General features: G+C 32.0%; 2 protein-coding genes across 6 annotated transcripts; both read right to left on the minus strand.

Moving 5' to 3' along the window:
* Positions 1-2110: 2110 nt before the first annotated feature.
* LOC114319065 (uncharacterized) lies at positions 2111-12745 on the minus strand. Of its 4 annotated transcripts, none has more exons than XR_014339050.1 (15): positions 12128-12745; positions 9319-9938; positions 7724-8542; positions 7527-7598; positions 7347-7427; positions 7147-7184; positions 6916-7003; positions 6689-6841; positions 4706-4897; positions 4539-4618; positions 4353-4425; positions 4164-4268; positions 3788-3893; positions 3262-3349; positions 2111-2521 (listed from the first exon to the last, which is right to left on the minus strand). XR_014339050.1 is itself a non-coding variant. In XM_082884768.1 (15 exons), the coding sequence occupies exons 1-15, from the start codon at positions 12447-12449 to the stop codon at positions 2329-2331; spliced, it is 3027 nt and encodes a 1008-aa protein (XP_082740894.1). In that variant the 5' UTR covers positions 12450-12745; the 3' UTR covers positions 2111-2328. The 4 variants fall into 4 exon arrangements, 2 of the variants coding, with proteins under 2 accessions (XP_082740894.1, XP_082740895.1); XM_082884768.1 differs by having other exon boundaries at positions 4164-4265; XR_014339051.1 differs by having other exon boundaries at positions 2171-2521; positions 9319-9935.
* A 3167-nt stretch (positions 12746-15912) lies between these two features.
* On the minus strand, positions 15913-18867 carry LOC114319066 (period circadian protein). 2 transcript variants are annotated; one of them, XM_028266050.2, is made up of 4 exons: positions 18541-18867; positions 18368-18467; positions 17189-17578; positions 15913-16288 (listed from the first exon to the last, which is right to left on the minus strand). In XM_028266050.2, the coding sequence occupies exons 1-4, from the start codon at positions 18648-18650 to the stop codon at positions 16160-16162; spliced, it is 729 nt and encodes a 242-aa protein (XP_028121851.1). In that variant the 5' UTR covers positions 18651-18867; the 3' UTR covers positions 15913-16159. The 2 variants fall into 2 exon arrangements, with proteins under 2 accessions (XP_028121851.1, XP_028121852.1); XM_028266051.2 differs by having other exon boundaries at positions 18392-18467; positions 18541-18810.
* Positions 18868-20336: the final 1469 nt, after the last annotated feature.

A 20336-nucleotide genomic window follows, 5' to 3' on the forward strand; every position in this document is an offset into this window, starting at 1 on the left:
AGGACAATTGAAAATATCATTAGATTTTTCAAAGGTAAAATTGTCAATTTGATAAAATATAAACTAATTTAACAAAAATAAATGTCAAACAAATATTTTTAAATTTTTAAAATTATTTTTATCCACCAATGATAAAATTATGTAAAATTAATAAAAAAATTTTACAATTAATTTTACATAATTATCATCTAAATACATAATAAAAATTAATTTGATAAAAAAAATAAATAAATAAATATCTAAAAGATTTATCAATTTTACATAATTTTATTTTTAGTGGATAGAAATAATTTTTAAAAATTTAAAAATATTTGCTTGACATTTTTGTCAAATTAATTTATATTTTATCAAATTGACAATTTTACTCTTAAAAAATCTAATGATATTTTCAATTGTTCTTATTTGAAATAAAATTTAAAATTCACAGTCAAATATGTTACAATTAAAAAATCAAAAATCAAAACGACACAAATCTCAAACTAGAAGAACTATTTGTATAATTTGCCCTATTTATAATTTACCTTAATAATAATGTGTACAAGGTATTCAAGATAAGGAAGACACCTGTAACCAATCGGCCACTTCAGGAACAATGATAAGACTCGTGAGATTCAACACCTTCCCACACCATCAAGAGATGCCTAATTGCTCTGTTTCTCTCTTTAATTTAGGCTCTATTTATCAATTTCCAAATGAGTGTTTTTTCGTTTTAAATATCAAAATAAAAATAAAAATAAAAAATTATTTGGTTTGGTTAAGTAACTTCTCTATAAAATAAAATAAAAAATCAATTTCGATTTAGTTTTTGAAATATGTTTTTTTTGTCTTAAATATTTTTTAAAATATTTTAATCTATTTTATCATTTTAAAAGCACCAAAAAATAAAATATTTGTAAAAATAATTTAAAAAGAAATTTTACTACCAAAAAAAAAACACAAAATTTATATATATTTTTGCATTCATTTAATAAATTAAGTGCAATTAACATTAACAAGTACAAAAAAATGACAAAAATATATATATATATGAAAAATAAAACTCAAAACCAATTTTTTAAAACCAAAAACCTAACAAATGAATAATTATTTTAAAAATCTCAACATAATTGTGTAAAAATAATTTTACCATCAATAATTTGTAAATTCACTGTCCATAAGGATAATATGATGATTTCACAAAAAAAAACAAAGTTTGAAAAGATCCATACAACTTTCCCCCTAATAAATATATATATATATATATATATAAACAATTAATATGATAATTTCACACTAAAAAACAGAGTTTGAAAGAAAAATAAAAAATTCTGAAATAATAAAAGTACAAAACACAACCAGATTGGAAAGGTTGATGCCATATCATCCGAAAAAATAATTGTGTTTAGAGTCTTGACAGGCGGTGATAATATTCCTTTTCGAATTTGATCATCTTAAAACAATAAATTATACCCATAAGCGAAGATCTTAGTGAAATTATCACGGGACTCCAATAAAATAACCAATAAATTCCAATATATAACCTATCAATGAAAAGCTTATTGGCCACTTGTTAAAATGAATTAACAAAATCAAAATCATCATCTAATCATAGACCTTGTACTTTATGAATGCACATTTGTATATGTAAGTGAAAATAAAATTTTAATGGCTATATAAGACTCATTATTACCTCTTACATTTTTTATTCACAAAAAGCCAAAAAATAAAAAAGCTAACTTTTAACCAATTTTCCAAAACATCTCATAATATTTAATATATTTGCAAAGTTATAGATGCATTAAGCAAGGGTATGAGTGTAATTTTCATTAATTTTTTAAAATTGACTATTGGGTCAATTGACCCCATATCTTGTTAAGTGACGTTTCAAAAATGTAATTAATAATATAAAAAAATAACAAAATACCATTAGTCGGGAGACACAACTAAGGTGATGTTTGAGACTCATTTGCTAATTTCCACAGATTTACCCACCTCCTATACCCATGCCAAACAAAAGAAAGGCACTGACAGACTGGGAAAACAGACAAAAATAACCAAATTGATTGGTGCTTAGTAGAAACCAATATATATTGATGATGAGGAATAAGCGTACCTCGAATAGATTGAAAACTTCTGGGCAACTCAGCAACAAACTGCTTCGGATTCTATACGCTCCAGTGAAAAGCACAAGTCTGAAACCATGGGCAGTAGTATATCTTTGGATAAAAATTACATTAGCACATAAGATCACCTGCATTTTATGATTTACACTGTACCAACAGATTTCCACACTGGCAATGTCGGCAAACCCTCAAATTGTTAGTGGTTTCATTTATTACACCTTTTTCTCTATAATAGCTGTTTACCCGCTCCAAGTTTGAAGGAAACACACCTACAAAGACTTATAATCCTCGCATATCCAACTCTGATGCTTTGAATTGCAGCTATAATTTTAGCTGAGAGTGGTTCGGGCAGTGATTTTTGTGACACGTTGGATGGACTCTCCAACTGAGATGGTATAATCTCTGAAGGATATATACCCCTGTTTGAGAACATTGGACAAAGTCAAATAAATAATTAAGAGACAAGGACAAATCTGCATAAGAGTATCACAATCACACACACACACACACATATCAACGTCTAGTTAGAACATTTACTTTGATGGCATGACCAATAACCAAAAAAGGGCAGATCAAATGAATTAAAAGACGATGACCTACTGTAACCCTGCCTTTTTTAAAAAAAAAAAAAAAAAACTTTCTGTTTTTGCCGATTAAATATATATATATATATATAACCATGCCTTTCATCTGAACTACAACCAAAAGTTCTAACGTAAAGAATGCTCATTTCGTGTAACTGGTCAGTGGTCACATAACAACTTCAAGGTCGGAGTTAAAACAACTCAACAACCAAAGAATCAAACAAGGACTGGTCGCATTTTGTGTGTGGGTGGGGGGGGTGAAAGAAAAGGAACAAGGGAACACGGAAACTGAAAAGCAGCCAGTTCAGAAACAGGATCCATTTCCTCCAGCAGCCAAGTCTTCCATGACATGGAAGAATTAAACATCTAATCCATGTTGTTCAACCAATAAGAAGAGATCTACTGCATGCACCATGCAAGACCATCTTGTCCTAGATAAATCGAACATCTTTAACAACAAATAGTTATATGGTAAAACTGAGATTAAAAAATGCATTGCTGATGCTATGCAAGTTTGACTAAGGAACTTGAGAAGTTGAGCCATTGCTAAATTGAGTTGAATCACGAAATTATACCATTTTAAACATGACATGTCAAGAATCAATGCCACCTTTCTACCACTGCTAAAATCGATGAAGTGAAGATGTAGTTCAAGCTGCTCAACTGCAAGAATCAATAGAATGCAATTCAAATCTACGGATCCATATACATGACAAAATACATAATATTTTCGTAATGAATAAAAGTAACATTAAAAAAAATTTAAGTCAATAAAAAAGTAGCATAAAATAAAAATAAGGAACAAATTTCTATGATGCCAAAGACTATGCATTTAATTGACTTAGGCATTTAAACATGGATACTTTTTTTCTTTTCCTTAATGTAAGGGTGGATTAAGCAGTCATAAATCATTACACATGCGCACAAAAAAAATAAAAAAGTACCACATCTAGGTAACAAATTAACTTTTATCTGTGTAACGTTGAACTATGTTGAACCACATCACATCCCACTAGTCAAGGATGACACAATAGAATCAAACATTTAATTTTGTCAACGAGTATCACATCTAGGTAACAAAAACGCAGGGATATATATTACCAGATGGAGAATGAAAACTTGAGTAGGTCAGATTTTGAAGCTCAACACGTGCTACCTGTACCTCCTCAACAACATCCAACAAATTACCTAAAACTGAACTAGTTATCTGCAAAAACAGTACCAAGATGAGAGATGAATACAAAGAAATCAATATTAGAAATACCCAGCAACTGATGAATGTAACAATAATACAAGTTGACTGTGAGGCAAAAAAGGCATGACAAAAGGTTGGTGTAGAGCAAATCTCTAAACGCATTGAATAGAATAACTATCATTGTTTCAGACAAATGTGATCTCCGTGGCAGGAGCTGGGGTTTCAGTTGCTGTGATGAAGAATGATGAGCTAAAAACGCAAGGAAGAGGTTCAGAAACTCACTTGTGTTTCTTGAGTAAAACTTCTAGAACCAACATAGTTCTGAGTGGTGTTCGCATTAAACGCAAATGCAAAAGCAGTGCAAACATCCATATTTGGGAAACTCTACTGAGCAAAAATAACTGAATTAAACAAAGTAAAAAATACAAACAGTAAGGTAAACTTCCTCTTAAAACAAAATGACTGCATTACCTTCAAGATGTTTACATCATTCAACTTATTTGAAATGACTATGCTTGAAACTGAACCAACATTTATTGTGAAGCTGTCAACACCAATAGCATTTGATAAGACTATAATGATCTAAGAAAATTTCGCATCTAAAGTGAGCCACAAAGAGAGAACAAAATTAAGGGAAAATTTGAGCAAAGAAGCAACCACTGAATAATGAAGCCAAGGTAGTTGAGAACAATATTATGATGACCACCCGTACTCTCCAGATTAGCAACTTCCCACGACTGACCAAATGACATACAGGACATGTCTCAGCAACAGAAGACATTGTAATAGTATGATGTGAAAATAAGCACGGCAAAAGTAGAGACCTGCAAATCCAAGCGTATAAACCGGCAACAAGCTTTCTTCTTCAAATGATCATTAACCAATAACATTGTGTCACCACAGCTGGGTTCTCCCTTCATCTTACAAGAAGTGTGAAAAGATTTGGTTAAGCTTATAACTTTTCTTTCGGAAGCCTCCAATACCAGCCTCAACGCAGTTACTTTGTCACCAACCACCTGACATTGTAAAATCACATGTTATCTTATAATAAATCCATTTGAGTTTGTTCCCTAATCTATGGTAACATGTATTATTGAGCCACCACAGATTATAAATAGGAAGCACCACAAAAAATTCTAAACAAAGAAGCAAACAATTTTTAAGCCACACAAATCTTATAATGAAGGGTGGAGAGAAGAAAGTAAATCAACCTATCGGTCTAGCATTACCTAGATGAATATTCCAGCACCTATGGTGTCTTGGAAAACACAAGATCCATCATCCATCATAAAATTGAACAAAATGAAATTCAAAAAAAAAAAAAAAACGAGTAAAATAATTTCCCAATCTTTGAATCTCAATGGGGTAAATAATTAGTAAAGATAATTGAATTCATATTTGGGCAATACCATGATTAATGCACTTTTTTCCCTCAATCACAATTAGTTAAAGACCATCTTCACAGTTTAATATGCATCTCAGTTATGAAGAGAGGGAGTGGGTGTAGAGTTTTGACTTAGAAGCTATGAAGCATAGATACGGATACGAGATACGGATACGACACGATACGGATACGGCGATACGACAAAACTTAAAAAAATAAGATACGGGTATGGCTAGGATACGTCTGTGAAAAATATATTTTTTAAAATTATTAATAGTTAGTTACACATAAACTAAAGAACGTTGAGAAACCACAATATAATTTTATAATACAAAATACTATCTTTTAAGAATTTTGTATTAATTTAAGCTAGTAGCTTGTTTACTTCTTAAATTTTTAATAGGTTTTGCAAATATTTCATTTCAATATCAAGTTTAATATATTTATATTACAATACTAGAACAATTCGCAATTTGTCCCTACGGTTTTTTCCTTTAACACTATCGAAAAATATTATATTCAAGTTTCCTTGTTTATTTATTTATTGATATTTAATTTTACCATTTTTATATTCTCTTGTTAATTCTTGCTTTCTATGTAGTTATAGGGGACATGCATGAAATAATTAAGATACATCAATTTGATAAATTATATTATTTAACTCACTATGCTCTTCTTATCAAAGAACTTAACAAAATATTAGAAAATAATTCTTATATTTATACTTGCAATTATATTATATTATATTACTATGCAAGAAATGTTACAATTCTAATTTCATAAAACAAGTAAACATGACTTGGAGTATCTGATACTTCAAAATTAAATATCCGATACTCCAAAATTAATGAAAAAATAATTAAGAAGTATCCGATACGTTTAATAAGTATCAGATACGTATCCGCGAGTATCCAAGGAGTATCGGTATCCGATACGGATACGATACGGATACGTGACTCTATTTGAAGTATCCGTGCTTCATAGCTTAGAAGAGTAGCAATATATTATCAATAGGGATGGTAATCGGCACTGCCCCTATAGGGGTGATTTCCTAACTTTTTTCCCCTGTAGAGCTGATGATGATAGGTAGATACATAAATATGAATGCCCGATCAGTTTTGATTGGGGATGGTATTAGCTTCCCTTATCCAATTTATATAATTATGCATACTCTTATTTTTATTTAGACAGAGTGGCGATGAGACAATCATGGAACTTATGTTTTATAATTGAGCCACCAAAAAATGCCTAACTAGGGACAATAATAAGCTTCAGGACACCATCAAAGACAGCGTGTTTCCACCAGATAATTGGAGCCCCAAAGTACCCAATTCTAGAAATAAATATAAAAAAGAGAGAATGTTTCTATACTTGGAATAGCAATTTCACAGCGCTGACCATATCCTAATTCTGATATTAATACCTCTCCCTCTTGTGTGCCATCGAAATTAACTGACTGGCAATGACTATGATCAACTTGAGCATCTTTTGCACATGGTACAGATAGACGTGGCAGAGAATTCAACTTTAACATTTGAGATTCCTGAATTACAGAGCTCAGTAATTGTACTTTTTTCTGCATGTGCAAGATAAATTGCATGTCAAAAGCCAATTTGCATATCTGGAAACCAAAGTACATATAAATAATACCATTAATCTCTCTCGCTTCACTGACATAAACTGCAACTTTGCCTGTTCATGCACAAATCTATGCAACAACAGTCTCATTTCCGCTACCCTGCAACAGCATTAACACAAATGTCCAGAGAAAAGAGAGAGAAAATGAATATCAGAGATACCAACCTGTGTTTAGCTAAACCAAATCTTTTTCCAACTATATAAATTTATAAAAGAATGTCATTCAGAGACACAAGAAATTACCTTTTATTTTTAAAATTACTGAGATTCTCAAATGATTTCTGTCGAAGGCAGTTCATGAAGTCAACATAGTTAGTGTTAGCAGGTAAACAACTAGTACTTGCTCCTAATTTATGTCTACAAAAGCATGCAATCCATAAAACCATGATTCGATTATTATTTTCTATCCAAACAACTCAAAATAACCTTGTGAGCGAGCAGACCTGAGAATGGATTTCAGTGCAAAGCATCTCATACATTTGCAACCTCCGCAGGTTCTCCAAAACATCTTCCAGCACACCAATCTACAGAACAAAAATAAACAAATACTGAGAAATACTGAAATTTAAAACTCCTACATCAGCAAATAACAGATTGATAGAAACCCAAAGAAGGAAAGATACCGCTTTTAAATTAAGCTTATCAATTGATGGAGAAATCAATTGTTTTGTATCTGCTTTGAAATTTGAGAAGACCTGAAAGGTATAACCTTAAGTTAAATTTGGCTAGAAATGAGGGGGAGAAAAATTACTTGGCCAATATCAGAACAGGCTAATCAAGACTATTAAACAAAACAAACAAATCCAGCGAAGATACATACATCAGCCCAATCCACCAATCTTGCCTTACATCCCACAGTAGATGTTTCAGTGTTACATTTGTTACGATGATTTGACAAGAATTCCGAATCACAACTCTCACTTTTATGAAGTTTTGGACTCCTCTGGTTCCTGGTAATTTCATCCAAAAAATCACTGCCCCTGGGTATCACATCTTCCCTTTTTCTTTTCGGTGCAGAAAGTACATTTTCCACAACAAATGAATGCAACCTGTCATTATGTGTCGCATTAGAGATCTCTTTCCTTAAGGGACTTTGAGTAAACAATTCTGCCACTTTCTGCATATCATCATATTGATCTTCACAAGCAACTGAAGCATCCACACATTTGGTTTGAGCATCTTCTATGTTTCTATCTAGTACAGTATTGTACCTAGTAGTCTTAGAAAGGTACTCTGACGATATGAGTGTTGAATCAATATTAAGTTTGAGAGTTGAGGAAAACGGAGAAGCCTCCAGCATTTTGAGTTTAGACATGCTTTTCTGAATGGATGACACACTCTCACCGTGTTTTCTTATTTCATCTCTTGCAAATGAACCTGGTTGCTTTGGGGAAGGAGTTGTAATCTGTAGGCTTTTGGATGGACTAGCACTACCCAAAACTATTTGCCTTTGTTTAGCACATAACGAGGACATTGACCCTGCCAATGGGGATTCACATTCACGCAGTGCACTCACATTTAGCAGACTAACTCTATTATCTAGATTTGATGGGGTGCCACAATTAACAGCATCAAAATCCAAATTGGGCCTCCTTATTTCCACAGCATCTGACTCCTTACTCTTACCAGACAGCAGGCCCTACAAATGAAATAAGAAAACATGTACATAACCCAGTGCAATAGTTCAAAGCAACATAGGAATGGTGTTTATGACACTTTCAATTTATGAATTTCTTCCACTGTTATTTGTGGGAGAACAAAACATTAAATCACGACAAAGCAACCAGGCGTATGAGAAAAATATGTGCGTAAAGCAAAAATCACTCAGAGGTATCACAAATGATACAACCAAATAACTAGCAATTGACAAAGAGACTCCAATAATCAACACCAAGAATAATGGATAAGTTTGTTTCAGGTTATGATGGAAGTGAGAAAGACATGAGGTGCCAATCAAAATGACTCTGAGAGGTCTAAACCAAAATGATGTTGTCCAATCGTCTCTACAAGAACATGACTATGCATAATCAGTTTCCTACGTTTAAAAAGACAAAAAAAAAACTGACACTAATAGCAACACTAGCCATATTGAAAATGCACACATTTAGTTCGAAGAAGAAGCACCAAAATCCATTAAAGTACCTGACATCATCCCCAAATAGAAACAATTCCTTGAACTTCAGGGAAAAACAAGAGAGAAAAGAAGGAAGAGAATGCAGTACAAATTACAAAAAGAACTTGCAGGAATTGAACCAGCAGAGAGAAATCCAAGTTATCATTTGCAACTTCCAAGTATTACTGCTATTCAAATAAAAAAAAACTGGACTTGATTGACTCAACACCAAATAAAATAAAAATCATAAATCAAAGCACAAGAAAAATAAGAACTTTGAATCCGTGGAATAGAGCTCTTACTTTAGTCAACTCATTAGGAGACCAGTTTTTCTTATCAATAGAGACATCAAAAGGGACTGCTTCAGCCAGCGTATCATGAGTATCAATGGGGTCCATTTCTTTATATATACTATCAATAGGTTCCACGGGGCCACCATGCGTCTTTGACGGCAACAACCTGCTTTTCATGTTTATTGGTGACTTGGAAATAGTGATATTATCAGAGACTGAAACAGTATGCAAGTCCTTACTTCCTTCAGCCAAGAGTGCATCCAATCCAGGAGATAGTCTCCCATAGTCATACTTATGTGGGTTTTCTTCAACAAGACTCATATCACCACTTAACTTATCAACAAATGTAGAAGATATGGAAATTGGCTCCTTAGCTACAGTCAATACCATGGAACTCCCTAGATCGGTGGAGACAATGTTCTGTGTTGGGGTTTTCTCTTCAAAATAAAGATGAACACCTGTTGGGGTTTTCAAGTCCCCACCTGAGTCTGACCTTGCCAGGCTACGAAAATGCATTGAGAAAGCTGTTGAATCCATGGTAATATCATGGTTTTCATCTGAAGCTGCAGAATCTGATAAACGTCCAGGTCTGATAAAACTAGCTGATACAGGGCCAAAAAAATTGTCTTCTACAAGAAAAAAATTTTAAGATGTTATTCACGATTTTTCCATGAGACAGGACAGTAGAAGAGATCATTGGCATAAAAAACATGTTAAAATGTCCCTAAACTGCTGATAATATTGAACCACAAAATGTGGCTTTGCATTACCCTATTCAACATGCTCCCTGCTTAACAAAGAATATCAGTCACATTCACATTTCCAGTGTTCACTAGGGTCGGACCAAATTTCAGGGAGGAAAAATCATGATATGTCATAAGCATATTCACTCAAAATTTCAATTAATTGGCCAGAAACTAAACATAATGATCGCATTGTCCATGTGCTTTAATATATATATATATATATATATTTGAGAATTGAAACTTTATGAAGAGAAGTGTTTGTCCAATATTGTCAGGCTCCAATCAGAGACCCGCTCCTCAGAACTAAGTCATTCATTTAAAATGTGATCGACTTCAAAGAACACCAAAAACTTAACTAAAATTTTCATACAGCAGAATTTTTAATAAGAATCTTGATACAATATTGTCAAATAGTCTATCAATGATTGTAAGTGTGCAAATACAGACTGCCTGCTTATTCTGTAACTTCTGTTTCCCCTTTATTTTGGTCCTTTTACATTTCTTTTCTCTCCCTTTTTCATCTTTCCAGTCTAATAGAACAGCAAATAGTCACGACTCCACAAGTGAATGTAAGTGCTTAGAGTTGAGGTCCTAAATTCTTTCTGGAGCACATGTCTCACGTCTGACTAAGCTAAAGTTGGTTGATCTTTTCTCTCTTTTTGGCCAAACCAAATGCCCTCTCCTCCACCTTAGGGGCATTGAGCATCGAGAGAGATCAAACATATCATAACCAAGTAATGCAACAAAATATCTTTTGAGCTAATTCTGGACTGATTTGTCAGTCTCTTCCATTTATTACACCTTATAAATCATACAAACGCATATTTCTAACTTGCTATTTCATCAGTTATTTGGTAGATTTTATTTCAAAAGACATGCCTTAGAGACAATCTTCTTACTGATTATGAGACATTTGTGGATTAATTTCCTCAAGTATAAGCAATATATGGTTGAGTGTGTCTCAATGAATAATGCATATTGCGTTTAACTATAGTATTACCATTTGTGCAATTCAAGTAATTTCAAGACAACAACAAATAATTATATGGTTTTCAACCATCTACATACATACATACATACCCAGTAGCATGGACACAGACACGTGACACGATACGGATATGACACGGACATGCCGACACGTTAATTTTAAAAAAATACAGGACACGATACGTGGGGGACACGCATGAAATATATAATTTTATATATTTATTATATATTATATATATAAATATGTCATTCAAAGATAATAAAAAAATGCAATATGGCACTAATTCTTATAACTTTATATAGGTTTTGTTTTATTATTGTATCTTAAATTATTTTGTTCAAATTTATAATTAGTTTTACATGTATCTAATCGATAGACACGTGTGTTTAAACGATAGACACGTGTGTTTAAAAGATTAATTCGTGTGTCCTCCAAGTGTCTAAAGAGTGTTTGAATCTTTAAAAAAAAATTAAAAATAGGACATATTTTGAAGAGTGTCGGACACGTGTCCTAAGAGTGTCCAAAGAGTGTCGGTATCCAACACAGATACGTCACATTCTTAAAAGTGTCTGTACTTCTTAGCATACATACATACATACATATAAGCTATGAAGCAATTCAGAACAGCGTTGTTGATAAAATTACCTATTTTTGCTCCCGAAAGAACCCCAATTATCCTTCCTTCCATAGATAAAGGTACAGAGGAAGAAATAAAAGTTAACAGAAATCCATTGTTGTGCCTTCGATTCTGTTTTGCATGCTTTAACATATCATAAAGTTTGCACACCGTGGAACTTGATGAAAAATCATTGATTTATCATACAAAACAAAATTGCTATTAACTTCTAGCATGAATAACTAAACAAAATAGAGGGTCAAACAAAAGATTAGAAAACTCCAATTGAACAAGGACTTGTCAATCCCAATCCTTCCAGTTTCCAGTTATCATTCTTAATAATAACAACCCATTCATCACAACTCCTTTTAAATTTAGGAATAACAAGATAATATCCATTCTAAATGAAAAATGAAAAACGAAAAAAGTAAAATCAAAATATTTGGAGTCAATCCCCATAGAAGTTACCATCATTGGATGTGGCGGAACCAAATGTACTTCCAGGAGAAGGGGACTCCATTGGTCGCAAGAAAGACCTCGCGGCATCGAGTTCATCGTCATCGTCTTCCTCCTCTTCTTCATTGTGGCCGTCGGCTAAGCCCTCATTTGATTGTGCCGATTCGGAGTTAGGTTTGGGGTCCGAAGAGGTATCAAACTCGTCGTCTCTGTCGAAGAAGCGAACTGAAGTCATCTCAGCGAAGCTCACGCGTCGCGACCGCTTCTTCTGGTGAGCGTTGCTGCCTTCCTCGGTTTCAGTGTTGCAGTGATCCTCGTCGACCTTCGAATCCATTTTTTATTGTGGGAACTGCTGCTGCTGCTACTACTACTACTTTGAAGTGCAGATCTCTCTCTATATATATATTCACTCTCTCGGATTGATTGATTGATTGAATTGAATTGGGCGTTGTTGTGGCGCTAGGGTTTTTGAAACGGGACCGCAATGCACTGAAGAGAGCGCTGAGTGAGGGTAAGAGAGTGCGGGAAACTTAAGCGGTTTCAAAAAGGGTGTGTTTCTATTTACACCTTGCCTTCCCTCGTCACACCCCGTTCTGACCACAGCCTTGAAAAATTAATTATCATATGCATGAACTCAGCAACCATCCTCTCTTCCTAAATAATTTTGCCTTTTTCGATTGTTTGAGATGATTTAAATAAATATATTTTTTAATTTTTTATAAAATATGAGTTAGGTTTGAAGTGATGTGTTAGAGAAGTGATATGACTTAAATAAGATGATGTGACTTAAATAAGATAGTAACTTTTTATCTTTTTTTTAAATATGTCAAACTTGGCTTTTATTTCAAATTATTCATAATTACTTCATCATATGAGAATTTTAAGATATAAAAATCTTAAGACATATTTAATGATTGTAAGTGATTTAGGATAAGTGATAGAATTATTTGGGAACAGAAGATCCTTGGATCTATAAACTCATCTATTCTATATCTGTCTATACTATACCATCAGGCTTCGTTTGGAAACATGTTATTTTAGTAATTATTTAATTTTTTGGTTAAAATATGAAGTAAAAAAAAATTTAATATTTATAATGATTTTTTTATTTTTTATGAAAAGATGTGTAAAAAGTAGAAATAAAATAAAATCTTTGACTTTTTGATTTTTTTAATAACTTTTTAATTTTTAAACTAAAACAAGTACATGCCAAACGAGGCTTTAATCTATTATTAAGTCTTGAATAAAAAATTATTATACAAATCTTAAGCAAGGTTCTAACTCAAGATTATGGGTTTTAATAAGAAACATATTTATTAATATTAATTTTTATTCTTATTTATTTGAAGATGTATACCACCCATTAGTATATATTGATTTACTCAATTATAAAATTTTTACAAATACAGATGGTTTGAATAGAGTGAAGATAGTTAAAATGTACAGATTTATACATAAGAGAATAAAATAATATTTTCTAATATTTAAGGGGTCTTGACGTAATTAATCCTAAAAAATTGATAAATTACACTAATCTCTTTAAAAATTTGAAAAAAAAAAAATAACAAATCTCATAAATTTGATATAATTACATTGACACCTCTATTAGTAATAAAGAGAAAAACTATACTCATAGTAGGTGTTTGGAAAGTGAACTTGTAGTTTTTTTTAGTTGTAGGATGTTATTGGAGAAATTTTTTTTTTATATTTGGAAAGATAGTTTGATTTTTTTATGGTTAGATGTGATGTTTATAAAAGAAAAAGTGAAATGATTATGGAGTTTGATGTGATATTTTATTTGGATTTATTTTTTTTTTGATTTTGTAATCAATTTGTCTTTTAGTGAAAAAAAACAAAAAAAAAAAAAACCAAAAAACCGAGTTCCCAAACACTAGTGTGAAAGGACTTCGATAAATAAGAAAATACATATTTTAATATAAAAGATATAATCATTTTATTTTTTTAATTTATATAATTAACAAATTATTGATTAAAAAAATTAATGAAGTACTATTTGAATTAAAATGTCAAATAAATCAATAAAATTATGGGATTGTTTGGGATGACCTAAATAAGTGCACTTTTTGTCTTTTTACGAAAAGATGTGCAGAAAAGTAGAGAGATGATGTGATGGAAAAAAGATAAAAAGTGTGTACTTATTTAGGATAGCCAAACTTCACCTATATCAAAATTATAAAACTTTCTTTATTTTTTTAAACCCTAAAAGAAAATTATATTCTCTTTAACCTACACAACTCCAAACATTCGTAGGGTATGTTTGCTTTGGATTTGTAGATTAATTTTGGAAAAAAAATTTGTTTGGTTTGTAAATTTTTTAGAATAATTTTTAAAATCACTTTCTTTCTCTTACCTATCAATCAATCACTTTTTATTTCTCCTCACTCATTTTCAATCATTTTTTCTCTCACACACATCTACTCAATTATAACAAAATATCAAATCATTCCAAACTCCAAAACTACTTTCAAAATACACAGCCAAACAAACCAAAAAAATTTCTAAATTCTCTTCCAAAATAATTTTTAAAAACTACTTTCTCAAAAACAAACCAAACATACCCTCATCTCCAACCTTGCCCCTCTATATTTCTTTATTTTCTCTCCCGTTGCATCCCTCATCCACGAAAATGAATTTATTCATACTGAAAAATGTGTGAACAGTACATACTAAGACAAACTATTAACCAGGCTTAATAGTTAAACTTAATTTTCGTTAAATTCTATTAAAAACAAATTCTAATAAAATCGTCGCTAATTTTTTTTACATGTCACCAATAATTAATAATTAGTGACTTTTTTTATCACAATTTTTATAAATTGTCGCTAAAACTTAAAATTAGTAACCTTTTTGTATGGCGAATTTTTCAAATTATCGCTGAAAGTTAAAAATTGACTTTTTTTTGTGACGATTTTTTTAAACTGTCACTAAAACTAATAATTAGCGACATTTTTTTGTAATAATTTTTAAACTATCAATGAAAATTAATAATTAATGACTTTTTAATAATATTTGATAAAAAATGTCATTAATTCTCACAAAATTGATTATACAATAAATCCACCTATTAAGATCTATGCATAAATCGCTTACATACGAAGTCATTGTCCTCATTGCCCAAATTTATGAACCCATATCCAAAAGAAAAAATATTGACACAAACTTTTTGATAAAGAGAGAGAATGCGCAGGTTCACCTGGGAGTGACATTGTAAATGTTTGGAAAGTGGATTTTTATGTAAATTTTTTTAGTTGTAGGATATTATTAGATAAGAAATTTTTAGTGTTTGAGAAGATAGTTGGGCTTTTATGTGGTTGGATGTGATGTTTGTGAGAGAAAAAGTGAAATGATTATGGGGTTGGATGTAATATTTTGTTTGTATTTGTTTTTTTTTTTTGATTTTGCAAAACCTTTGTCTTTTAGTGGAAAAAATGAGAAAAAAATCTGAGAACTTGGTTCCCAAACATTATGGTATTCAAGTTCATGTTGTTCCAACTAGGCACTGGAAGTCCAGTTTCAGCATTAATGACATAATAAAAATTTACACAAATTAGTTCCATTAGATCACACGAAAAAAAGTATTCAAATAGAAATGCATGTTTGACTGAAAGGAGAAAAGGAAACCGATGATGCATGCCCAACACACGCCGCTTCATGGGGCAAGTTACATTCTTGTGGGTTTAACACCAGAATGTGCCCAGTTAAGTTGATATCTGGGAACGTCTCCCAAAATATACTTACTAAAAAAAGAAAAAGAAATGAGTCTCCACAAAAATACCTACAGGAAAACAGGCATTTCACCAAAAATGAAATACAAAGTCTCTCATCAGAAAAGCTGAAGCAAAGTACGAGCAGTGTTTGTCTTTTATATTGGACAATGATCATCAAAGTAAGTAAAGTGATTTGCGCTTAAGCATTGTGCTTTTCTTTAAATCTGCCAAGAAAGTTAGGGGAACCCTAAAGATTACCCAATGCATCAACCAAATGTTCACATACGAGTGTTTAATGGCCCCAAACAGCTGAAATTCAACCATACAGTGCACGCCATGGCTCCTCAACCTCCTTTGATGTCTTGGTAGGATTCCATGTTATCCTCTCTCTCAAAAAGCACAAGGAAGAGATGCTTGTCAATAGCTCTCCAATCTGATAGATCATCTGGGAACAAAAAACAGAGGATCATATACGAACTGCAAAATAACCACAAAACACTTACAGAAACATGTATATAGAAAATTGATTCATGTAGAGAAAATGGGTAATGCTAGGGATACAATTTTCTACCAAATGAATTCATTTGATAGAAAATTTGAGACCGATAGCATTTTCTAGAGAAAATATCAAACTAAGCAAACCCCTTCCACAATACATGCCCCACTCCCACCCATCACTTCCCAATAAATATGTTACATAGATCATATTTCACTCCATCTAACTTAAATCCTAGGACACCAAGTTTTTTATGATGCTTGCTTGGTGGGTGGTGTTGCTTTTCAACCCCAAGGTCAATGGCTCAAAGCTTGGTAGAGAAAAAGGAGACGGATAAAAAAAATTTAAATCCTAGGACACCAGCAGCTGAATTGCAAAGCATCAAAAAACAATAACAATGATATGATGGGTGGGTCTGACATGGGTGCTCAACTCATTTTGAAATACTCAAGGAGATATGAAGAAACAATCCCTGCTTCAATGCATACCCGCTGTGCACAGTGTGTTTGGTCCTACATGGTAGGTCACCCCCATCTGGAGTTGCCCATGTAACATAAATTGTTACAATGTTGCTATCAAGCCACAGAAGAAGGCAATAGAATTAAGGAGCATGAATCATGCATTCATGTTTGACATAGCAGAACTTAGGTGTGCCCAACAACATTCAGCTTATAGTCATAACAATTTATATAGGAAGAAAAACACACAAAATTTTAGTCCACCTTAGAATCCCTGGCAGGGTGTCAATTTATAGTCTCAAAATTATCAATTGCGACTTCCATGTTCTGATAATTGTTCAAAATATAACAAAAATAATTGAACTAGATGAAAATTGAAGAAGAAAAATACCTCAAGTTCCTCTCCTAAATCTTTTTCAAATTTGTGTTGACCACTCTGCCCAATGAGAACAAATGTAGGCAGCTTCAAGACACGGACCAACTGAAGAAAGCATGCCAGGGGCTCATGATGAATCTGCAACGAAGATGGTGGCTTTTGAGTTTTGGCAACCATGTCCCGAGTAATATCTGTTTCTGGACCTATTTGCACACCATAAAGTGAAACTTTGTCACTTCTTGTAGAGTATTTCCTTTCCAGCTTAAGATTAGGTGTTGCCACAATAATTGGGAGCACAACTGTGGGTACGATTGATGAACTTTCTCCATTTATTGATGCCAGAACTTCACTGATAGCACATACCAAGACTGGAGGCTCATAATTTTGCATTAGTAGCAGTGTCACCTGAAAAGAGTACCAAGTATCCCATAACTTGAGTGATATACAAAGACAAAATGTAAAATCAAACTGAAAGTTCAGTACAGGCCCATCTTTGTAGTTGAGGTACAAAGATCAAGCAAGGAGAGCAGAAGGTAAAAAAACTAGTAGATATTTCTAGGAAAGAACCTTAAACAACATGTCATCTAAAATCAAATTGCTTGAATTCACTTCCAAGTTCCGTCTCATCTCATTAATGATATTAGGAGTTCAAATAATGTAAAATTTTGTTCTTTATACAGGTAATGCTTGAGACAGAATGAGCCAGATTGGAAGAGGACATCCCTTCTCCTAATGCAATACTGGAAACAAGCAAGATCGGGATGCATAAAGATCAAGCATGCAGTAACTAAGAGAAGTAATTATTGGTGACAGTACTGAGGTTGAAATGACTGTTGTTTACACCACAATGGGATGTCATAGAACCACAATCTCCTAAGTGAGTATTTTTATCTATGCTATGCCATTGCTGACCAAATTGATTCATGGCCAATCAAAATATGCCCCCTTATCATGTTCCCAGTTCCAATCCCCAAATTATAAAATTATGAATTATTTGATGCACAATTGTATGCTATAACAACTTGACTGCCAAGGAGGGGATTATAAATTGTTAGAAAGTGCAATTTTGCTAAAGATTCAATTGTGCTAAATGAGCAATTATCAAAATCAATTTTGACACATTAATACAACCAACCAAATAATGTGCAAAGTCAGTAGTAAAGGGGACCATATATAAAAAATTTTTAAAAATGCCTGATAATGGCCATCGTGATCTACAAAGTGAACGATGTTGCCGGACGCTTTGCGATCTCTGATGCCGTAGCGCTCCAGAGACAGTTGGAAAGAGTCTTCTCTGTAAAGAAAATGAGGTTGTTGAACCAACATGAACAGAGAAATTGTTAAATTTTTTGGAAGGAGAGACTTACAATCTTCGAAGAGTTGTTGAGTTAGGGTTAGGTTGAAGAGAGTCTGAGATAGAGGTGCCGAAGCCATCGGCGTCTTTGAAAAGGAATATGAGCTTCGGAGCTACTTTCATTGTTCGATCGTTCGTTGCGATTCCCACTCCTCTCTCTCTCTGATGGAATTGAAACAACTATAGATATCACCGGCCACCGCTGCTAAATTACAGCCGCCGATGCTAGAGTTAGGCTATGTTTGGATGGAGTGATTTGAAGTGAAAAGAAAACAAGCGGAGAGATATGTATTTTTCTTACTTGTTTGGATAATTTAAGTGGAGAGAAATGTGAAGAAATAGAAAGAAATTTAGAAAAACTTATTTATCTTATAAGCCTCATTTTCAATCTTTCTAAAAGTAGAGAGATTGAGAGAGAATTACAGCCCCAATGCTAGAGTTAGTATTGGGTTAAAAATTAATTTTTTAATTTTACTAACTTATCACCCGTGTTATGTATGAAATAATTATAGATATTTATATTTATTTTAGATTTTTTTAATATATAAATTATATTTTTTAAAATTTTTTATAAAAATAATTTAACAATTTTATCACTAATCATAGTGTATAGGAGAAGTTGAAAGGGGTACTTCAATAACTATACATAAATTGTATCTATAATTATTTGTATGAGGGGATTTTAAATGCTGATCAGGAAATTTTGATTAAATCAATAAATACAGACATGTGAAAAGACACGTAGATTAAAAAAAATTAATAAATACTGATTAAAGGATTTTGACCAAATCAATAAATGCTAAGATCTTTTTTTTAAATTAAAAAATCAAGAAATTTAGATTGAGAAATTATAACTCTCACAAATCTTGGAGTTAAAAACTCTCCATTTTACTTAATATATAGCATAGATTGAAATATAGATAAATAGATATATCGGGATAGATGGTATAATATGATTTAAAATATATTAAAATTTTGATTTTTGATTTTTTTTAACTGGTTTCTAAATGCCCTATTTACACCAAACGCCATCTCCCGTAAAAAAATTGCAAAAATAGCAGTAATAATTAAAATATTTAAAGAAAAAAAATTGATTGATGGATGTTTGGAAACTACTAAATAGGCCATTTTTTTTTTTTTTGGAATTTTTTCTGTTTCAGTAATTTTTTAAAATAATATCAATTTTTTTTTTTGGTTAGCCGCCATTTTATATAGACGGATTTAAAAATATATATTTTTTATTATAAAAAAAAAAGTAGATAAATGGATAAGCTAAAATTGTTTCACTATTCTTGATTTATTTTTTTCTGAACCTTTTTTTTGTTTGGGTTGGTCGCATCTCGTTAAATAGAATTTAAAAGTCTCATTTTAATTTTTTTTTTTTTAAATTACTAAAACAAAAATAAATCCAAAAACAATCACAGAAAAAATAGAGCAAATCCTAAACATCGAGTAATTGTTTGCCATTGTTATTTTTAGGCACCAAAAGGTTTTAATTATTATATATATTTTTTACGAGATAAAGCAAAATTCCATAACTAAAAATATCAAAATTTAAATTACCAAAATAAACTTTTTCATTTATGCCCTTCATTTGTCCTGAAACCCTAACTCATGGCTAATGCTTTCTCAACCCTCTTCGGGCATAGTTTGGGAAGTTGGTTTTGGTGGGTTAGGGGCTAAAATAGCCACAAAAAATAAAATAGGCTATTTTAGCCACAAAAAACAAAACATCAAATCTAACCCATAATCATTACACTCCTCTATCACAAAAAAAGTCAAAAAAATTAAAAAGCCAAAAAGTCAACT

This window comes from Camellia sinensis, chromosome 8 (assembly GCF_055761805.1).
Source record: "Camellia sinensis isolate YWXY chromosome 8, ASM5576180v1, whole genome shotgun sequence".
Classification (NCBI taxonomy): Eukaryota; Viridiplantae; Streptophyta; class Magnoliopsida; order Ericales; family Theaceae; genus Camellia; species Camellia sinensis.

Excerpts from the sequence above, each read along its gene's own strand:
- LOC114319065 (XM_082884768.1), bottom strand. The coding sequence starts at position 12,449 with ATGGATTCGAAGGTCGACGAGGATCACTGCAACACTGAAACCGAGGAA. Across the intron at positions 8,543-9,318 it reads CTCCTAATGAGTTGACTAAA|GGCCTGCTGTCTGGTAAGAG; the intron begins GTAAGAGCTCTA and ends TTTCATTTGTAG. Across the intron at positions 4,266-4,352 it reads ATGATGTAAACATCTTGAAG|AGTTTCCCAAATATGGATGT; the intron begins GTAATGCAGTCA and ends TTTGCTCAGTAG.
- LOC114319066 (XM_028266050.2), bottom strand. The coding sequence starts at position 18,650 with ATGAAAGTAGCTCCGAAGCTCATATTCCTTTTCAAAGACGCCGATGGC. Across the intron at positions 18,468-18,540 it reads TCAACAACTCTTCGAAGATT|AGAAGACTCTTTCCAACTGT; the intron begins GTAAGTCTCTCC and ends TTTTCTTTACAG. Across the intron at positions 16,289-17,188 it reads ATTTAGGAGAGGAACTTGAG|ATGATCTATCAGATTGGAGA; the intron begins GTATTTTTCTTC and ends TTTTGTTCCCAG.